Below are 18,966 nucleotides of genomic sequence, written 5' to 3' on the forward strand. Positions count from 1 at the left end.
CATTTCAAGATATGAAACAATTGTTAATTCATTTTTAATGACAGAAGCAAGGACAGTGGAGTGCCTTATCGCAACCACAGCCTGTTTTTTTTTTTTTTTTTTTGGAAAGAGCATGAAGATCATTTATAATTACTTTCTCTTTTATCTCTTCCACCCTGCAGGGCTTGTTTGGAGACAAGGTGTGAAATCAAATTTTCTAAGCTTTCTTTACTCAGGTTAAAAGGAAGTGTTGCAGATCAATAAAAATAAAAATAAAATAAAATAATTGAATATCCACAAAATAAGATTAGTTATTAAATATCTCCTTTTCACTTTAATCATAGGGACCTAAGGGATTTCAGGGGAATCCTGGACCCCCTGGAAGGAGGGGCTTGTCAGTAAGTTTACACCTTCACATTTTTTGGAACAATATGACAATTAATTTCTTTACTTATTGATTTAATTTCTTATTTTAGGGGTCACCGGGGCCACCAGGGCCTGCTGGCGTTTCTGTGAATCTGACCCTGACCCAGATCAAGGCAAGTGTTTTGTTTTTGTTTTTTTCTTAGATGCCCTTTTACTCTGATTTGCTGTGCTGATCATTAAATACCAAACATCCCGTGCTTATGGTCACACTGCATACACTTGAATGAAGAGAGTCAACATTTTATGTATTGATATCATGGCAGAATTAAAATATGTGCTATTATCTTCAGCAAACCGCTGTGGCAGAGCATCACCAAATCTAACCTTCTTATTCTTGGACCCACACTAAAAAGCAAATCAATTTGAACTACTTTGTATTCTCCAACAGGAGCTGATGTACAGTTCAGACAAGCCCAATTACCCTCTGATTCAGTCACTATTGGACTCTCTGTACCATGACATCAGGCTGCTGGTGGACCCTCCGGATGGCAGCAAGCAGCACCCAGCATCTACCTGTCTGGAGCTGTGGCTGTGCCATCCCAACTACACCAGTGGTCAGAGTCCTATCTTTCAACTTTCTGTATTTCAAAGACATGTATCTGTTTGTTCTTGTTTCCCCTTGTGCTATCGTTGAGAAAACTTTGCATTAAGATTCAGAGATTTAAAAGCTTTTGAAACACGTAGACTAAGTTATTTTGACCCCATTTAAAAAAATTATCTGTTAAATAACGACTTTTGTAACTTTTCCAGGATTCTACTACATTGACCCAAACCAAGGCAGTCCGTTAGATGCTCTTTTGGCCTACTGTAACTTCTCCGAGTCGGGAGCAGAGTCCTGCCTTCACCCGAGAGATGCACATGTAATGTTCTACTTAATACCTCACCACTGTGTTTCTTTAATGTTAAAGAACATCAATATCTTATTATCGCTCTTCCAATTTCTGCAGTTTCCCATAAGCACTTGGCTGCATGACTCGAGGAATAACAGCGAGTTCTACTGGTTAAGTTCACTTGAGGGAGGTTTTAAAGTAAGTATTACTCTTTGTCTATGTAATTTTTACTTCCTTATGGATCAAAGCGTGTACTATTGACAAGAGATGGGCTGACTGTGGGATAGTTGACCTAAAGTGAAAATTCACAATAGACAACGGATATACTGTATACACTAAAAAAGTTTATTGTTTACTTTTATGGGATTTTTTTATGTTTTTCGGACCTCAACAGCCTTATTTACTAGCCATATTTGTTGTATGGAAAACAAACTAAATGATAATGAAAGTTTGTACATTTTGCTGAACTGTCCCTTTAATGCTTTAACATCTTTAATCCATTAACCAGGTTAATCGCCACTAATAATGTTGTTCTTATTACCCATAAAATTCTTGCTCTTTATTGTTTTATGTTCAGTTTCAAGCCCTGATGTTGCACACAGTAAACTGTCCTTCAGTATTGTCATCAAAACCCATCTGTCTGTCTTTGGTCAGTTTGAGTATCCAGCGCTCAGTGTGGTTCAGCTGCGGTTTCTACGACTCCAGAGCAACAGAGCAGAACAGAGAGTGAGGTACTCCTGTTACCCTGGACATCGATTGGGCCAGACACAGCGACAGGTCCAGTTCCTCACAGACGCCGTCAAGCAGAGCTATATAGGAGAAGTGCAGGATTGTGTGGTACGTGGTTTTTAACAACACTAGTCATAAAAATGTGTTATTTTTATCACATTTTTAAAAGGTGAATGGTCTGTATATGGTTCATTCACTGCACTTGTTTGATCAAAAATACAGTAAAAAGACTTGAATGTGCATGATACAAACCTACATATTTATAATTCATGACTGAAAACATTTTGGAACATGATTTTGATGTGCCATTTACATGGTAATGAAATGTCTGATTTTAAAATGGGTTTTAGAGGATGAATTTTGAGATTTTATGTTTTCAAGTGATATATAACTTCTGATGATTTCTAAAATGTGATAGAGAAAAAGGCAACGAGAAAGTCTTTTTTTTAAACAAAGGTCAAAGCTCCTTTTGTAATGTAGATTTCTGAGGGTGCACTCTTGTCATAAATTAATCTATTACTTTTCCTACATAATTTTTAACAAAAAAATATTGGTAAAATATATATTTGGGAGTCTTAGACCTTTCCAACGATATATAGTTTGTAAAGATTAGATTAGATTTGATTGTAATATAGAATAGTCAACGTAGGCTTCCCGTATACGGGACGGGGTGACATTTAACAGGTTAAAAAACATCATCCGTGTTTAAACAATTGTGCTTTATCTTTAACAATCATTTTAAAACAATTTATGTTTGCTTTTGTTGAACCAGTCTGCAAAGGAAGTGGATCCCGGGCCGCGTGAGGCTGTGTATCAGTTTGAAGACATCGACCTGCTTCCTCTACGTGATATAGGAATGTTGGGCAACAGTAGCCATGAGTTTGGCTTCACCATCAGCCCTGTGTGCTTCAGCTAGAGACACCTTGAATGATAACGGTACATCCTGTGCATTTAAACTTAAATACAAGCACCAAAGAGAAGACAAAATGGGACACTCTGAAGACACATGCAGCATCTACAGCTCGTGGTAAGGAAGCACTCTACACAGTGTCCTGTCTATCCCTGTGCTTCCAGACAAATGGACAATATCTTTGTTTTTGTTTGTTTACAGGGACTTTTGTCTTTGTAATTAATGTACTTTTTTATAATAGTATTTGTTTTAGCAATGGTCTTGTAATAACATTGTAGAAGAAGCTTGGATTGTATCGAGTGTAATGACAGGGTTCTGGCGTGACCACTATGTGGTTGCATGGCTCAAGTTTCAGTTTACTATTTAATCATGTACAAATGGGTATCATGGATGAATTGGTTGTTATTCATTATAAGGCGAGTGTATGAATGACCCTTTTCCCCCTCTCGTTTAAGTGTCTAACTTGAATTGTATGACTGATAGAAACGAAGCAAAGGTTCAGATATCAGGACGTCTGTGCTATCTTTCTATTTTTTCTGTTCATGTCACGATTTGATTTCAGAAAAGGTCGTGTTACCTAAATATTGTTTAAAAATGTATGTTCTATGATTTAATATTTACAATACAGAAGTAACCGTTGTTTCAAACAGAGAAAAATAATACAAACAGCTGCAAAGCTGGTTAATAAATGTACAAGCAGTGATCTGCATTATGGCTCTGATACTGAAAGTCAGTACACATGCATAAAATCATAGAGACAGATTTCCTTCAGTTCACATTTACTGTATGTAGGTCTCAGGGAGCACTTACAAATATGACATAAATATTTAAAAGAATACACAAATGATATAGGTAAAATAGGTTAATATGTTAAGATTAATCAATACAAGCCAAATACAAGTGTATTTCATCGTTATTCATTTAGACACGGGTGCTTTGTTTTAGAAAACTTTTTGCTACAAAACATTATGTACTGTATATTGTGTTTTCTATGTATTTGTGGTGACATCGGAAATCACATGCTGGTCATCTGTTTGAGCATCAGCTATAAAAAGTACATTAATGTATCATTTAAGTCGTGTTGGACAATTTTGTGTCATTGTGTGAAACATAAACATTTCTTAAAAACTGCTTTGTGAAGTTGTTTTTTTTGTTTGTTTATGTAACAGCAAAACATGCTAATGAGGAAAACTGCAACCCAGGTGTATCTCAGAAGTAGGGACTACTGTATGTACTTTTGCACAGCGGCCCCTAGAAGTGCCACCCTTTGCCTGTATTTATTTTCTGAATGCAGTCATTCGTGTCCTGTAATCCGTGTGGAATTGGGACGAAGTGGGAAATCTACTGTACACTGCATGCCTGAACCTGCCATGAAAGTTTTCAAAAGTTCAGATCTGGTCATTGGGAATGGAATGGAAGGTGAAAGACTTTTGAGTGTCTATAAGGACTTCATCCTATTTTTTTGGCTAAACATCATGAAGTAGGAGGATCGTCAGTCCCAGATAACAGAGATCAGTAAAGTGTTTTCATTTCACAACACCTTCTAATCTTTATATATATATATATATATGGTAAAACTTTAGTATAGGGTCCAATTCACACTAATAAGTAGTTGCTTATTAGCATGTCTATTATTAACATATTGGCTGTTTATTAGTGCTTATAAAGTACATATAATGCATGACATCGATAATCCTACCCAATACCCTAAACTTAACAACTACCTTATAAACTATTAATAAGGAATAAATTGAGGCAGAAGTCATAGTTAATGGTTAGTTAATAGTGAGAATTGGACCCTAAAATAAAGTGTGACCATATATATATATATATATATATATAAACACACACATTTCATTATATAAATTCATTTATAATTAATTTCAAGCCTCTGTATTTTCAAATGTACTGTAGCAAAATTCTCTAGCTGTTTATTTTACATATATACACTATTATGCTATATATCACATATACACTATATACAGTATTTTTGATATATTTTTCTATTTGAAGTACAGCTAATGTTTAAGCATATTAAAATGCTTCATTTTTCATATTAATATATACTATATATAAATACATTAAAGTACTATCCAGGAGGATGGATGAGTGTATTTATGTATTTATTATAGGTTTTAGTTTAGTTTTAGTTTTTAGTAAATTAAACTTATATTCAAGTGTATTAAAATACTTCGTTTACCCCATATAACATTAAATTGAGATTTTTTATTTGGTTACTGTACGTACACCAAAATTCTACATGGGACGATTGAGTTCCAAATATAGGTCTTTTTTATTTGTGGTAACGTTTTTGCAATTTGATTTATAATCAAGCATTATAACAATATATGTTTAAAAAAATTGTATAATCAGACTATGTAGTATAATCATTAGTATAATCATGTTTACTGATATTGTTGAAGCGAAATATCACGTTTTTTAGCTTTAGTAAGGGGCAATGAACGTGTTAATAAAAGAGGGCGGAGTCCGAATGAATGACGCTTGAGGAAGGATCATGTGACATAGTAAGAAGCCGTCACATAAACATTGCCCAGCACACAGCTGTTTAACTAGTAACAGTTTCCGTGCTTATTTTCCTGAAGATTGACATATATTATGAGCAGACTGCATGTCAGCCTAAATGAGCGTTTTGTGGGAAGAACACGCGGTTTGTAGATGAGCAGAGTTATTATGAAGGAGAGATAGAGATCTGCTGCCACCTACACACTGAGTATACTCTATTAATACATGCACAGTGGATGGGAAGCATTGGCTGTGACCTCCTCCTCTTCATGCATATAGATCCTCCTCCTAACCAGGAGCAGCAAGTTGTCCAGAGAAAGGTAAAACGAAGATGCGTCTCGAGGCCAGTTACTGCCTTACCTGTGCAGATGGGTTAAGCTGAATGAATGGATTGTTCTCTTTCTGATCATTTAATTTTATTTTACTGTACTTTATTGGTATACCAAACATTACATTATATTTTTGGCAACATATATATGCACACTGTTTTTAAGAGAAGTCTCTTCTGCTCATCAAGGCTGCATTTATTTGATCAGAAATACAGAAGAAAAAAAATGTATATTGTGAAACGATAACAGTTTTTATTTTAATATACTTTAAAATATTATTTATTCTTGCGGTGCAATATTGAATTTTCATCATCTTTGCTACAGTCTTCAATGTCTGTGCATGATCCTTCAGAAATAATTCTGAGGATCTGTACATCACAGAAATAAATTATATTTTAAAGTATATTAAAATATTTTTAAAATGGTCTTAATATTTTGCAATAGTGTTTTATACTGTTTTATATATATATATATATATATATATATATATATATATATATATATATATATATATATACATACATACATACACACAGAAGTATTTTCTAAAGTAACTTTCCATCTGATAAAAATAAAAAAGATTTAAAAGCCTTAACTACAATTATTTAATATGCAAAAGCACTGTCACCAAATTGAAATGACGTTGTCAGGACATTTATTTAAAACATTTATTGCATGTGGTACAAACTTTTCAGTTACCTCAGGACATGCTGCCAATTTTGTGACAAAATTACATTTTACAGCAAAATTCAAAATGGCTAAAAGTAAAAAGGCAAAGGTTCAAAATTCTATATATATATATATATTGGCAGGCCTGTTACTTTAAATCTGTCCCATCCAGTAAGCACAGGTTGGTATGATAAAAACCAAATGGACTTAAGCTAATGTTCCTATCCCCTCTTGGCTCTCACAGCCCTGGGACAATGAGGTGAATGGCACTGTCCCATGGTGTTGTTCTCAGATCAGATGGATGTCAGTGTGCCTTGGTTTACTCCAGATTTAGTCCGGTGGTAATTAATCTTGTGAACAGATCTGTATTTTACACCTTGATTCTCCTCAGGGACCTGCAAAGATCAGCGTTGCTGGAGCAATAGACCTTCGTGTGCTCAGCTCATGTTACAAATAATGCTTTGTGGGAAAAATCACTTGATATCTGTGTCATTCTTGTCTTTTTTCCCTCTCTCACCTATTTGATCCAGTGTCTGAGTGGTGGCTGTATTAGAGATGTACTCGCCACAGAGGAAGGACTTTGTCTCTCTGACGCTGGGAGAGCAGCACAGCCGCAGATACACCAACGCCAAGCACCGGAGACAGTCCTGCTGGAGGGTTAGTGGCTGGGGATTTTCTGCTTAGAATGCCATCTAAACTCTTTACCTTGTTTTGCAGGACAGAAATGTGAAGCATTATGTTTTTTTCATTCATTAGCGATGATGTTCGAAGGCTGATGGCTTCTAACTCTTTATTTGTTTGCATAAATGAGTGCCATTTCCCTGTCTGCGAGACGTCTTGACATCTATTTAATATTCTGAGAACAAAATGCTGCCAGTGTAGATGTCGTGTTTAGTCCTAGCCAAGCCAGAGGTGTCAAAGCCCTTGTTTCTTCCCCTCTTTTATTTAATCTACTAATTTGTGTATACTTAATTATCTCCAAAAAGCAGACATGCACTCCCTGCTTAGCTAAAACACACTCGTTTTGCTTGAAAAAACTCACCTTTTAATTAAAAAAAAAAATCTTAAAGGAACAGTTCACCCAGAAATTAAAACTATGTTATTCTATTATTGAATCACTGTTATGTCTATCTAAACCACATGCTGTTTTTTTTTTCCCATGGGAACCCAGAAGGAGGATCTTGTTCATGCAACAGCAGTTCAATGTCATTTAAGCTTAAAAATATGAAAATAAATAATTATGAATGCAAATTGTTAACACATTTTAACTTGGTCTATTCCTCTCACAAAGCTACGGACAGCATTGCTAATGATAATAAGTGTTTTACTTTAGCATCAGATCAGCATGTTAGAATGATTTCTGAAGAATCATGTGAAGCTGAAAGCTGAAGTAATGTCAACTGAGAAATCAGATTTGATCATAAATTACAGTTAAAAATATAACAGTTCAAGTTGTAATGTTTCTAGTACTACAGTTTTTACTGTATTATTGATCAAACAAATGCAGCCTTGGTGAGTATAAGAGACTTCTTTCAAAAACATTACAAAGTCTGACGGCTGGTTCAAACAACGTGGGAGAGACAATGTAAGACTTTATTGAGGGAGCTATACCTTTAATGTCTTCCATTATCTAAGACTCATGGCAGTTGAATTAATTAGGCTGATAAATAATCTTTACTGAATAAAATAAAAATCTTGAGTGAGGGGAAAATCTTATTTTTGTTTCCATGTTGCTGTATTTTTATTGCAGTATATTTGGCAATCATTGCAATTGCCACATCAAGCCATAAAATATAAAACTGCTGCACTTTCCTCCAATTGTCCTCGAATTTTTTGTGTTTGTTTTGGCAGAAATGGAAGCAGCTCTCTCGGCTTCAGCGCAGCCTGATTCTTTTCCTGCTGGCCTTCCTGTTTATCTGTGGGGTTCTTTCCTATCCCAGCCTGACGGAGCAGTGGAGAGGTACTTCATACAGTCCCCTTTAATGACATTTCGCAGGATATGAAAGGTGAAAGCACAAAAGGTGGATGATTGGTACAACCTCTCTGCCTGTTTACATTAACTGCTGGGGTAGACGTTTTATTAAACATCATGCCTTTTGCTATTAATAATTCACATGGGATGAATTTATGTGTGTTTATTCTCCAGGACTCTCTGATAGATCGTTGAAGGAGGACTGGGTTGAAACGGATAACCGAGGTCTCAGGCCCATTCCTCCTGTCTTCATCCCAAAGCTCCCACCAGGAGTTGTCCCGGGGGTCCAGGACATCCCACCAGAAGTGATGCCGGAAATTCAAAGACCAAGCATTCCATTACTTCCCAAACCTCCAGCTATGGTTAGTAGGAAGACTTCTCAGATATTATGGATATGTAAAATATGTAATATATGGTTAATTTATAATTTCTCTACTCATTTGCAAAGGATTTTACAGCCCCTGTTGATCTTTTCAAACAAGAATTGGGCTGTAAAATATGTAAAATGTAACATTTTCTTCATTCTAAATATTTTTTCTCCAATAAATAAATATTATTAAAAGTAAAAGCATATATATATATATATAAGTTAATATTAGAAGTAATAAAGAAAATAATAAAAAAATATAGTATTTCTAAATTCTAAATAAAAAATATAAACAAATATTGTTTTGATATTAATATATTTTAATATTATATTAATAAAGTAAACCATAACGATGCTGATCTAAGCACATTAATTCACCTAACTTTTAAGATACTAGATTAAAATGATAGATTTGACTAGTTTCTTCACCTACTCTTGTCTTTTTATGTTGTGTGGTTTGAATGTGCAGAGGAAGCCCCCTAGCAAGCGTGGTCCTCCAGCGCTGCAGAAGCGAGGGAATGTGTCAGACTGGCAGCTGAAAGATGAAGAAGAAGCCACGGTCAAGAGAGATGAAGATGGAGGGAACGAAGCAAAAACAGTCATTAGGTTTGCTCTGATTGCATTCAAGAAATGAGGCCACTTTTTATTAGAGCGTTATGATGATGATAATTTGCATAGGATCAGACATTGACATTTATTTATTTTTGGCTTCGTATTTAACCCTTTGAATAAGTAGAGGTATTAAAGCTCAGACAGTAATTATGGCGCTTTTTGCTATTACGGTTGATGAATCACTGGGTTGGATGATAGATGAACTGCTGTAAGAACTGATGCCAGTTTTTGAATTCCTAGTTGGCGTGGGGCGATGATCGAGGCGGAGCAGGGGACGGAGCTTCAGTCTACTGCACATGGAAAAGAAGGAACCGAGGCTGATGCCGAGGATGCTTCCAACTTAAAACCAGGTATCAGAATTCACCCCACAATTTGAGGTATTTGTCTGTCCAGGTTTACGTGCTAGAGTTTAGCTTGTGCTTAAGATCAACCGTCAAAGACATTTGATCATCTTCTCAATATTTGTCTGTGACTTATTTGTTGTACTCGTTCACAGTGAAGGCCGTGGATCGTGTTGAGGCAGTGCGGGAAGCCTTCAGGCACGCGTGGAAGGGCTATAAGGCCTTTGCGTGGGGTCATGATGAACTGAAGCCCGTATCTAAGACCCATGGAGAGTGGTTCGGCCTGGGCCTCACTCTCATAGATGCACTGGACACCATGTGGATCTTGGGACTGAAAGACGGTGAGCCTTATAATTAATAGTTATAGTTTCGTGATCACTGTATGCAAATTTCAAATCTGTTCTTTGTTTTCTTTCCAACTGTCAACATGAGGGTGAGGTTTATTCAGAGGTTTATTCACTTTTAATTCCCAGAAGTTGAGTATTATTAAAAGTGACCGTTTTAAACATTTTTTTTTTTTTTTTTTATGCTTTTATGTATGGATTTTATTAATTTTGTCTTGCCATTTTAAAATAGAAAAAGATGAAATATGAGACGTAAAAAAAAGAAAATAAAGAAAATCCAGGCAAATATTTTTACTTACATAAAATGTATTTTTTACGTGTCACAAAGCAGCAATTTATTTTATTTGTTTTCGTATTTTTTTAAAGAAAACTTTAGGATGACCATTGCACTCTTTTAGACTAAAAGGCCTTTATGATCAGATGGCCACATACAAAAAAAAATCTAAAAAGCCTTATTTTCATATTCTTTATTGGGCATTCTTAGTAGACACATTTATATAAACTAGATAGTGTGTGGAAAGTATAGTAACTAAGCAATAAAAACTTCAAATAATAATGGAAAAATTATATTTTTTCTTTATGTCCCTCCTTTTGTATTTTCCTCTTTCTCTCTCTCTCTCTCTCTCTCTCTCTCTCTCTCTCTCTCTCTCTCTCTCTCTCTCTCTCTCTCTCTCTCTCATTCTTTCTGTAATAGAGTTTGCTGAGGCCAGAAAGTGGGTTGAGACAGAATTGTCCTTTTCCAAGAATGTGGATGTGAATCTTTTTGAGAGTACCATCCGTATACTGGGGGGTCTCTTGAGCACATACCACCTGACTGGTGACACTCTCTTCCTGGATAAAGCTGTAAGCACGTAATATCATCTCCATTACAATTTATTTTTGTGCTAGTAAATGCGAAAGTATAGCCATAAAGGTTGACAGCTTTTGGCTCATACAGCTAGGTCTTGTGATGTAACATCAGAATCAGAATCAGAATCAGAATCAGAATGAGCTTTATTGCCAGGTATGTACACATACGAGGAATTTGTTTTCGTGACAGAAGCTCCGCAGTACAACAGAATGACAGCGACAGAACATAAAACACATAATAAAAGAATAAAAAATACAAATAAGTAGATAGTGAATAACAATATACAAATGACAATTGTAGGCAAGTATATTACAAAATGAAGTTATGTATGTACATATATATTGTGTTTAAAATTTAAGTGTATACTAAGTATGTGTGTTAGATAAATAAAGTGTGTGTGTATATAAATATAAAGTGTAGTGTGTCCGCCGTTATTATAAGCTGTTCATAAGATGGATTGCCTGAGGGAAGAAACTGGTCCTGCGGTACATTTTTAATAGACCGCAGACCTCAATACATGTTGTGTCTCTTTTCTTACAGAAAGACATCGGGTCCAGATTAATGCCTGCCTTCAAAACCCCGTCTAAAATCCCCTACTCTGACGTGAACATTGGTGAAGGAACTGCTCACCCTCCACGCTGGACCACAGACAGCACAGTCGCAGAGGTGACCAGCATTCAGCTGGAGTTCAGAGAGCTCAGCCGACTCACAAAGGACCCGCAGTACCAGGTACTTAATTTTTTGTATTTGAATTTTAATGTAATTTTTCACATTTCGAAATATTTAAAAGCTTTGCCTATTTTATTACTTTATTTTATTTGAGATTGGATGCATTCCTCTGTTTTCAGAATGCAGTGGAGGAGGTGACCAGACAGGTCCACCGATTGGAGGGAAAGCGTGACGGTCTGGTGCCCATGTTCATCAACACAAACAGTGGGAAATTCACACGTCGAGGGGCCTTTACGCTGGGGGCCCGTGCGGACAGCTACTATGAGTACCTGCTCAAACAGTGGCTACAGAGTGGCAAGAAAGAAACTGAGTGAGTTAACATCAGATACAAATGCAGCTTTGACTGACCGTTCATAAATTCAGCACTTAGACTGAGTGTCAATACCCCACTGGTGCTTTTAGCTAATGGGTTCCAGGGAACTGGCGATGCTTACTGAGCCTAATGTACTGAGGTTATGATCCTGGTCACAGATGGGGTGATATGATTGATTCCCATTGTCAGTCACTGAAAGGGTGAATTGCACTGAGAAAGAAAAAAAAGACTGAGCATGTTTTAATGCGTCACTTCTCATGGTTAAGTATTAAGTCGGGATGCACAGTATATATCTGTATATTCTGTCTTCCTGTTCTCTCTGCCAGTGCGATTCAGTCTCTGTTGAGCTTGATGTCTCATTGTCATTCACATCAGTGTTTCTGTTCACACCTGAGTCTCGTTTGCTGTGTTGACATCATATCCACTTGCTTCTAGCTGATGTTATTTTTTTCATTGGGTTCGCTTTTGAATAATTCAATAAAAGGGTGTTCACTGGGGTTCAGTAGACACTGACTTTTAATGAGGTTTGATAAATATCTCTGGCCTGGAATATCAAATCCAGTCAAGACCAGGTCAGTGATGGATATACTAGCCATTGACGGGGAAGGTGGTCCATTTAAATGAGCTCTGCATCTATCCTGTCTGACTAATCTCACTAAGACCTTGATGGGGTTGAATTGCACCCCTAGCTTTCTATATGTTGGGTTTTATACATCAGAGACACGTATGAGGATCATCTGAAGTCTGGGATGCTCTCATGCACAATTAAAATGCAATGGTTTATTTTGCCTCTAGATGGCGAACTTAATCACTGCAAATCAAATGCAGAGGACGATGAGTGTGTGTCTTTCTAGGCTGCTGGAGGACTATCTTCAGGCTATAGAAGGTGTCAGAAAGAATCTCTTGAGACAGACCTCTCCTAGTAAACTGACCTTTGTTGGGGAGCTGTCCAATGGCCGTCTCAATCCCAAAATGGTGAGTCATAACTTCACCACATGTCTGCCACCAAGTATCGTTCTAAAAGGAATTGATCACCAAAAAATAAGGAGGTATATCTGGTATTATTTGCTCACTCTCATGTTATTCCAAACTTGCATGCTTTCTGTCTCTCTCTGTCTGATCTAGGATCATTTGGTGTGTTTTCTTCCTGGCACGCTGGCTCTCGGTGTTCACAACGGCCTGCCCGCTGATCACATGGAGCTGGCTCTGCAGTTGATGGAGACGTGCCATCAGATGTATGCACAGATGGAGACGGGCCTGAGCCCAGAGATTGCTCACTTTAACCTGCAGTCCAACAACGGACGGGACATAGATGTGAAGGTACATTAACCTATACAGTCACCACTCATTTCTGACAATAAACTCCCTGGGCGTTTGGAGCCGTGGCCTTAAACTGCTGATGCAGGTTTTGGAATGGATCCATCTTTCATTTTCTCTCCTTTTGCTTGAAATAAAATGGTAATAACCCCCACAAATGGTGCAGAAACTGTATTCAGATTGTGCAGTCAAGGCCTTTATGTTTATTTTTTGTAATATAATATTGTCATTTATTATCTGCTCTGAAGAACAAAAAAATATTTCTGCTCTTAGCACTGATGAGGATGACTTTTTTTTTTTTGTTGGTGCCCTTTTACATGAACGGATATTTTTTTCCTCTCTCATTATGTGTGTGCAGCCTGCAGACAGACACAACTTGCTGAGACCTGAGACCGTTGAGAGTCTGTTCTACATGTACAGATTCACCAAGGACAGCAAATACAGGGACTGGGGCTGGGACATAATGCAAAGTTTCAACAAGTACACCAGAGTGAGTGAGAAATGCACAGTCATTTTAGTCTACATGCCAAAAAGTCCAAAAAGTCCCATTTTATAAATAGCTGATTTTTCCAAAAAATATAACAAGGATTTTACAATTGAAAAAATGTATATTAAAAGGAAAATATATATATCTTTTTTTATTTTTATTAAATTTTTATTTTAATGTTATTATGCCATTATAGTATTTATTCATATTTTGAATTGTTTTTATTTTCAGAATTTTGTTTTGTGCTTTTGTAAAATAAAAAAAAATTATGTAGTTCTATTTCGATTTAATTTGTTTTTATTTCAGCTCATTTTATTCTAGTTGCCAAGGTATATATATATATATAGTATCAGTATCAGTTGATTTTGGAAATCTATTGCACAGTATTAGATTATTTATTTGTGCAGCTACATTGGGTGTCATTGCCAATGAACACAAGCCTGACTTCTTTACTCTGTTCCTATCCCAGGTCCCCAGCGGTGGCTACACCTCCATAGGTAACGTCCGTGACCCATTGAACCCTGCGCCCAGAGATAAGATGGAGAGTTTCTTCCTGGGAGAGACGCTAAAGTATCTTTTCCTCCTGTTCTCTGACGTCAACGAGCTGATCAGTCTGGATAAGTATGTGTTCAACACTGAGGCCCATCCGCTGCCCATATGGCCCTCCACCTCGTGAGGGCGGAGGACAGAATTAAGCCAATCCTGACTTGCAGTGATGCAGGCTTCAAAAGGAAGTGACCTTTCAGAGTTTCTCTGCAGGAATGTTTCTGCTCTAAACTAAGGTGGCGGGTTACACACCAATCTTTAACTGTGCATTTGAGAATTATTTGAATGCGGTGACGCTCTTTATTCAGCCAGAAGATTTGGATTCACCCAAATTTGGTGGCGGTTTTATGGGTGGTAAAATAACATAAAAAAATTTTTCCACTTTATATTTTACAAGACAAGAAATTTACCTTGGGATGCCTGAAAAGTGTGACACTCCTGCATGTTGGACAAGCCCATTTAGCTGCCGCAATTTTTAGATGTTCCATCTTCCATATTTGGGAAAGAAACATTGGTGTCAGAGTGTCATAAATCACATGGCAGACTGCTGAAATCACACACTGTAAAAAACACCAAGCACTTTTGTAAAAAAAAAATGGACATCATTTTTTCTATGCGTACAGATGGATGATCTCAATGTGAGTGGCTCGCCTTTATTTTTGCAGGCTGTTACAAAATGTTTCCCTTTTGTGGGAGTCAGGATGCATTAGGGAACATATTGAGTACTTTACAGATCATCATCTTAAAGTTTATTTGGGAACTCTCTGGGATTGTGTATTTTTCTGTTATTTATGTTGACTTTAGTGTGCGTACTTCAGTGAATGGTAATGATTTGATGTACTGGATGCCGCCCAAAGCCCTGCTTGAATTCCTGCACTGTAGATTTACTTTATTATTTACACTATTTGGAAGCTGTTGTGTGGCAGCGGATGCTACATTTAGCTGTACTGCATTCAGATGTGTATAAATGTTCATTTGTTCATTCAGATTTCACAGCAAAACTACACTGAAAACATTGTTTGAAGGATAAACTGTGTCTGATCAACCGTCAAGATCACATTGAAGCTACAACATTTCCCTTGTCATATTAGAACACAGTGGTAATTTATATCCCCATGCTGCCATCTGTTTCAATATTTTAGATGATTGTAGACATTAAATGAATGAAAACACCATCATTTACTTAATCCAAACCTAAAAAACGTACTTCCTAGCCATTTCTGAATGAATTTCTCCTTTAATGTTCCACAAAAGAAGGTTTAACAGGTTTGGAATGACATGAAAGCGAATAAATGATCACATAAATTTCATTTTAGGTGAACTGTCGGTGTACAAATCCTTTATTTAGTCATATTTTTACAGTTTTTTTTTTTTTTTTTAAATGCTTGAAAACTCATATGCACATCACTGTTCTGTATCATCTGTTGAGAGTTCATCTGCAATTTATCCAGGTTTCTCCTATCATCTAATTTCTTTGGTCAAACAGCAGTCATTCCAATCATAACATTCAGGCTTTAACAAGATGTCAAACTAGCGCAAAATGATCCTTTATCTGAAACAATCCATTTTCAGGGTGATTGGCATTTGCATTACAATATGTCTGTTCCGTGTCACATACATCTTGGTGCTTCTAGTGATACGGTGTCAAAGTCTGCATCGCATGTGCCTTTCGATTTATAGAATACAGAGTGATAATGAGAGATGTCTCCCTGATTGCTTCTCTCGTCTCTTTGCTGCAATCAGCGGTTTGTGAATACCGTTTGTGGTGGTGAGCGGGTGTTAAATGAAGGAGCCCGGAGTGGACACAGATCTGATGAGGGTTTGGGAAGGTCATGTTGTGTTAGATGTATTAATATCCAGCACAGCTGAGCTGGTTTTCATAAAAGTAACGATAAGTTTGTTGACATCTGTAAAGTATAAAAATAAATCAAATATGAACTAAAATAGGTTAAAATAGGCACTAGTTCACCCAAAAATGTAAAATTGCTTAAAATGTACTCATCCTCAGGCCATCCAAGATGTATATGAGGTTATCTTCATCAGAACGGATTTGGAGAAATTTAGCATTACATCACTTGCTCACCAATAGAGGAATGGGTGCCATTAGAATGAAACTTCAAGACAGGCCCGGCATCAAGAGGTCGCTTTGGGGGGCTTGGCAAAACATTACTAATTTTAAATTGAATCGAGTTTAAATCATACACCATAACCACAAGCATCCAACAGCAACTCGCAAGACACGCTAGTCTACAAGACACCAACACCGATTGATCCTCTGCCCTCATGCTTCAGATCATGCACCCCTGGATCGCCAAGAGTGCCTTTCAACCTTGCTGAGGATAAACCGACTCAGGTTAAGACATTTTCCGCTCATTTGTTGCGTCATGGTATACGTCACGGGAGTGGTTGGAATACTCCATGGAAGCAGATACTGGTTTTTGTTTTCCATGCAGGAAATACTTAATTTCTCCATCAGACTCTGCTTTCACTATAAGGGGCTTCAGTGATTGGAAGCACGCTGTAGAAGCAGGAAAAGGCCTTAAAAAACATTCAGCATCAAATGAACACATTACAAGCATGGCACCCAGGAAAGACAGAGAAAAAACGGCCTGAATGTGGCCTTGAAATTTCCACCATGGTTAACCGTCCTGCAGACAGGAATCGCTACCACCTCTCCTCTGTAGTGGACATGATTGAAGTTCTTGTAGTGAATCATTTTTGTTCCTGTAGCTCAATTGGTAGAGCATTATTTACAAAATAAAGAATCTTCATGGAACATGATCTTTACTTAATATCCTAACGATTTTGGCATTTTGACCCATACAATGTATTTTTGGTTATTGCTACAAATATACTCCAGCAACTTAATATGCCATTCTTCTAAATATGTAGTATCATTTAAACATTAAAATCTATATCTAAATTCATTAATTATGGTTAATCTTGAACACAAACTTTTGGTTTTGAGAGCCAGTATAATATATATATAATTGCTGTATAATTGCTTCCCTTCTCATCAGGACTGTTCTTACCTCTTCAAACATGATGGCCTCTGTTGGCTCTACTGATAAAAGGGCACCAACTTAAAGGAAGATGACATTTTTTTCTAAACATGGTTCACATCTTTTATGTCTTGGCTTGCTTTGTTGTTTAATATTTTCAAAATGTTCAAATGAATAGTTCTGTTTTTGCTTATTAAACAGTGTTTGATATGTGCATATATCTCTTCTGATTCAGACAAGACAACTTTTTACTGGAGAAAGCTATATTATTGTTAAAGGAGAGCTGAAAGCAAGTGTTTTAAGTTAAAAGTCTTAATAATAAATTTGTTTCTGGAAAACATGCAGCATTTAACTTCACAAGACTTTGATGGACTGGAATCGTGTGGATTACTTGTGGATTATTGTGATGCTTCTGTCAGCTGTTTAGACTCTTATTCTGACGGAACCCATTCACTGTAGTCTGTAGATGATAATAATAATTTTTTTTTTTCTCTAGACATGACTGTCATCTGTGAGTTACATTCACCTGAGTGGAACACAGGCATTTGGAAAGGGAAAGGGAATTATTCGGCATTCTCCTGATCTGGCCCTTAATAGCGACAGCTAAAAGTCCTCATTAAAATGATAAATGCTTGCTTTTAGCCAGAGGTTTACAGCTGTGTGGGTGTGATGAGAGGGACTTAGACAGACCCTAGGGTGCGGTTATGGGGTAAACACAAAATTCCGCCAATATTCCAGCTGGTTTGGGTTCTGGGAAATCCGTGTGGAGCTGAGGGTGAAATGAGGGACACATTAGTGAAAGCTTGCAAGCTGTCTAAAAGCCCTGGGCTAATGAGCGGAACTTTTTTAAACGTCAGGGAAGTAGCCTGGAAGTAAAGTGTGTTTAAGTTGTTCTCTTTGGCAGTCTCTCTGTTAAAGTCTCTTTCTTCTGTTGAGCACAACAGAAGATATTTTGAAGAATGTTGGTAACCAAGTTGATGGTAGCCATTGACTTTCATAATATGGAATTACCAGCATTCTTTAAAATGTATTCATTTTTGGGTGAACTATCCCTTTAAATTATTTTGATTTCAGACTCACTTCACATCCCTGCTATGCAATACTCAAAATACATGCCTTTAATGTGAGTCCAGAAGTATATGCATAAAAAAATAAACTACAGTAAACTGTCAGGAACGATTAAACAGAAGGATAAAAATAATCAAATCTGGTGTCCTTCTGGGAGTGAGTGTTAATGGGCAACTAGCACTCGTAACGTCGGGCTAAAAGGGTTTTGGATATTGAAATGGGAATCTTCCAGACAGAGGGAGGAGGAGGTGCATTCAGATTTCAAGGTGAATGGAGGGAAGGACAGAATGAGAGTATGAGACTGACAGAAGATGGAAAGAGATGTTCTCACCTGCCATGTAAGGAGGTGGAAATGAATCCAAAAAAACAGTTCACTCATGCAGTGAAGCACCGACTTCCTCCTCCTGCTGCAGGTACGGCTAGATTAACTGTTTTTTTTTTTGAAGAGGGCCTTTGGTGCGTGGGCTGTATGCGTCACATATGGTCCCCGGTGGTCTGACAGCAGCTCCACAGGGACGGCCTGTCGAACTGATGATTATAAGCTAATGATAAACACACAGCAGCTCTCAGCTGAGCTGGGGAGCGCGGAGGTGCACGCAAAAAATGAGCTGACAGGTGCGCCC

The 18,966-nt window shown here is 37.1% G+C and overlaps 2 protein-coding genes across 2 annotated transcripts in view; both read left to right on the forward strand.

Annotated features, from left to right (window-relative positions):
* The window catches only part of LOC113064118 (collagen alpha-1(I) chain-like), a 45,745-nt gene extending 41,749 nt beyond the window's left edge, over nucleotides 1–3,996 (forward strand). The window contains exons 61-68 of the mRNA XM_026234703.1: nucleotides 162–179; nucleotides 324–377; nucleotides 456–518; nucleotides 794–959; nucleotides 1,156–1,265; nucleotides 1,353–1,433; nucleotides 1,890–2,072; nucleotides 2,737–3,996. Coding sequence (XP_026090488.1) covers nucleotides 162–179; nucleotides 324–377; nucleotides 456–518; nucleotides 794–959; nucleotides 1,156–1,265; nucleotides 1,353–1,433; nucleotides 1,890–2,072; nucleotides 2,737–2,880 — 819 coding nt within the window. The 3' untranslated portion in view covers nucleotides 2,881–3,996. The remainder of the gene's footprint in view (nucleotides 1–161; nucleotides 180–323; nucleotides 378–455; nucleotides 519–793; nucleotides 960–1,155; nucleotides 1,266–1,352; nucleotides 1,434–1,889; nucleotides 2,073–2,736) is intronic.
* A 1,384-nt stretch (nucleotides 3,997–5,380) lies between these two features.
* On the forward strand, nucleotides 5,381–14,944 carry LOC113064119 (endoplasmic reticulum mannosyl-oligosaccharide 1,2-alpha-mannosidase-like). Its single transcript, XM_026234704.1, has 14 exons — nucleotides 5,381–5,717; nucleotides 6,926–7,052; nucleotides 8,247–8,355; nucleotides 8,542–8,729; nucleotides 9,204–9,340; nucleotides 9,587–9,696; nucleotides 9,843–10,028; nucleotides 10,726–10,874; nucleotides 11,422–11,610; nucleotides 11,730–11,920; nucleotides 12,778–12,898; nucleotides 13,049–13,243; nucleotides 13,599–13,730; nucleotides 14,197–14,944. The coding sequence occupies exons 2-14, from the start codon at nucleotides 6,951–6,953 to the stop codon at nucleotides 14,401–14,403; spliced, it is 2,016 nt and encodes a 671-aa protein (XP_026090489.1). The 5' UTR covers nucleotides 5,381–5,717; nucleotides 6,926–6,950; the 3' UTR covers nucleotides 14,404–14,944.
* The last annotated feature ends 4,022 nt before the right edge of the window (nucleotides 14,945–18,966 follow it).

The sequence above is a fragment of the Carassius auratus genome, chromosome 46, assembly GCF_003368295.1.
Source record: "Carassius auratus strain Wakin chromosome 46, ASM336829v1, whole genome shotgun sequence".
Classification (NCBI taxonomy): Eukaryota; Metazoa; Chordata; class Actinopteri; order Cypriniformes; family Cyprinidae; genus Carassius; species Carassius auratus.

Bases quoted from the DNA above. Each gene is read 5' to 3' on its own strand.
- LOC113064119 (XM_026234704.1), top strand. From the start codon at position 6,951: ATGTACTCGCCACAGAGGAAGGACTTTGTCTCTCTGACGCTGGGAGAG. The intron at 10,029-10,725 runs GTGAGCCTTATA...TTTCTGTAATAG, and splicing joins GATCTTGGGACTGAAAGACG to AGTTTGCTGAGGCCAGAAAG. The intron at 10,875-11,421 runs GTAAGCACGTAA...CTTTTCTTACAG, and splicing joins CTCTCTTCCTGGATAAAGCT to AAAGACATCGGGTCCAGATT.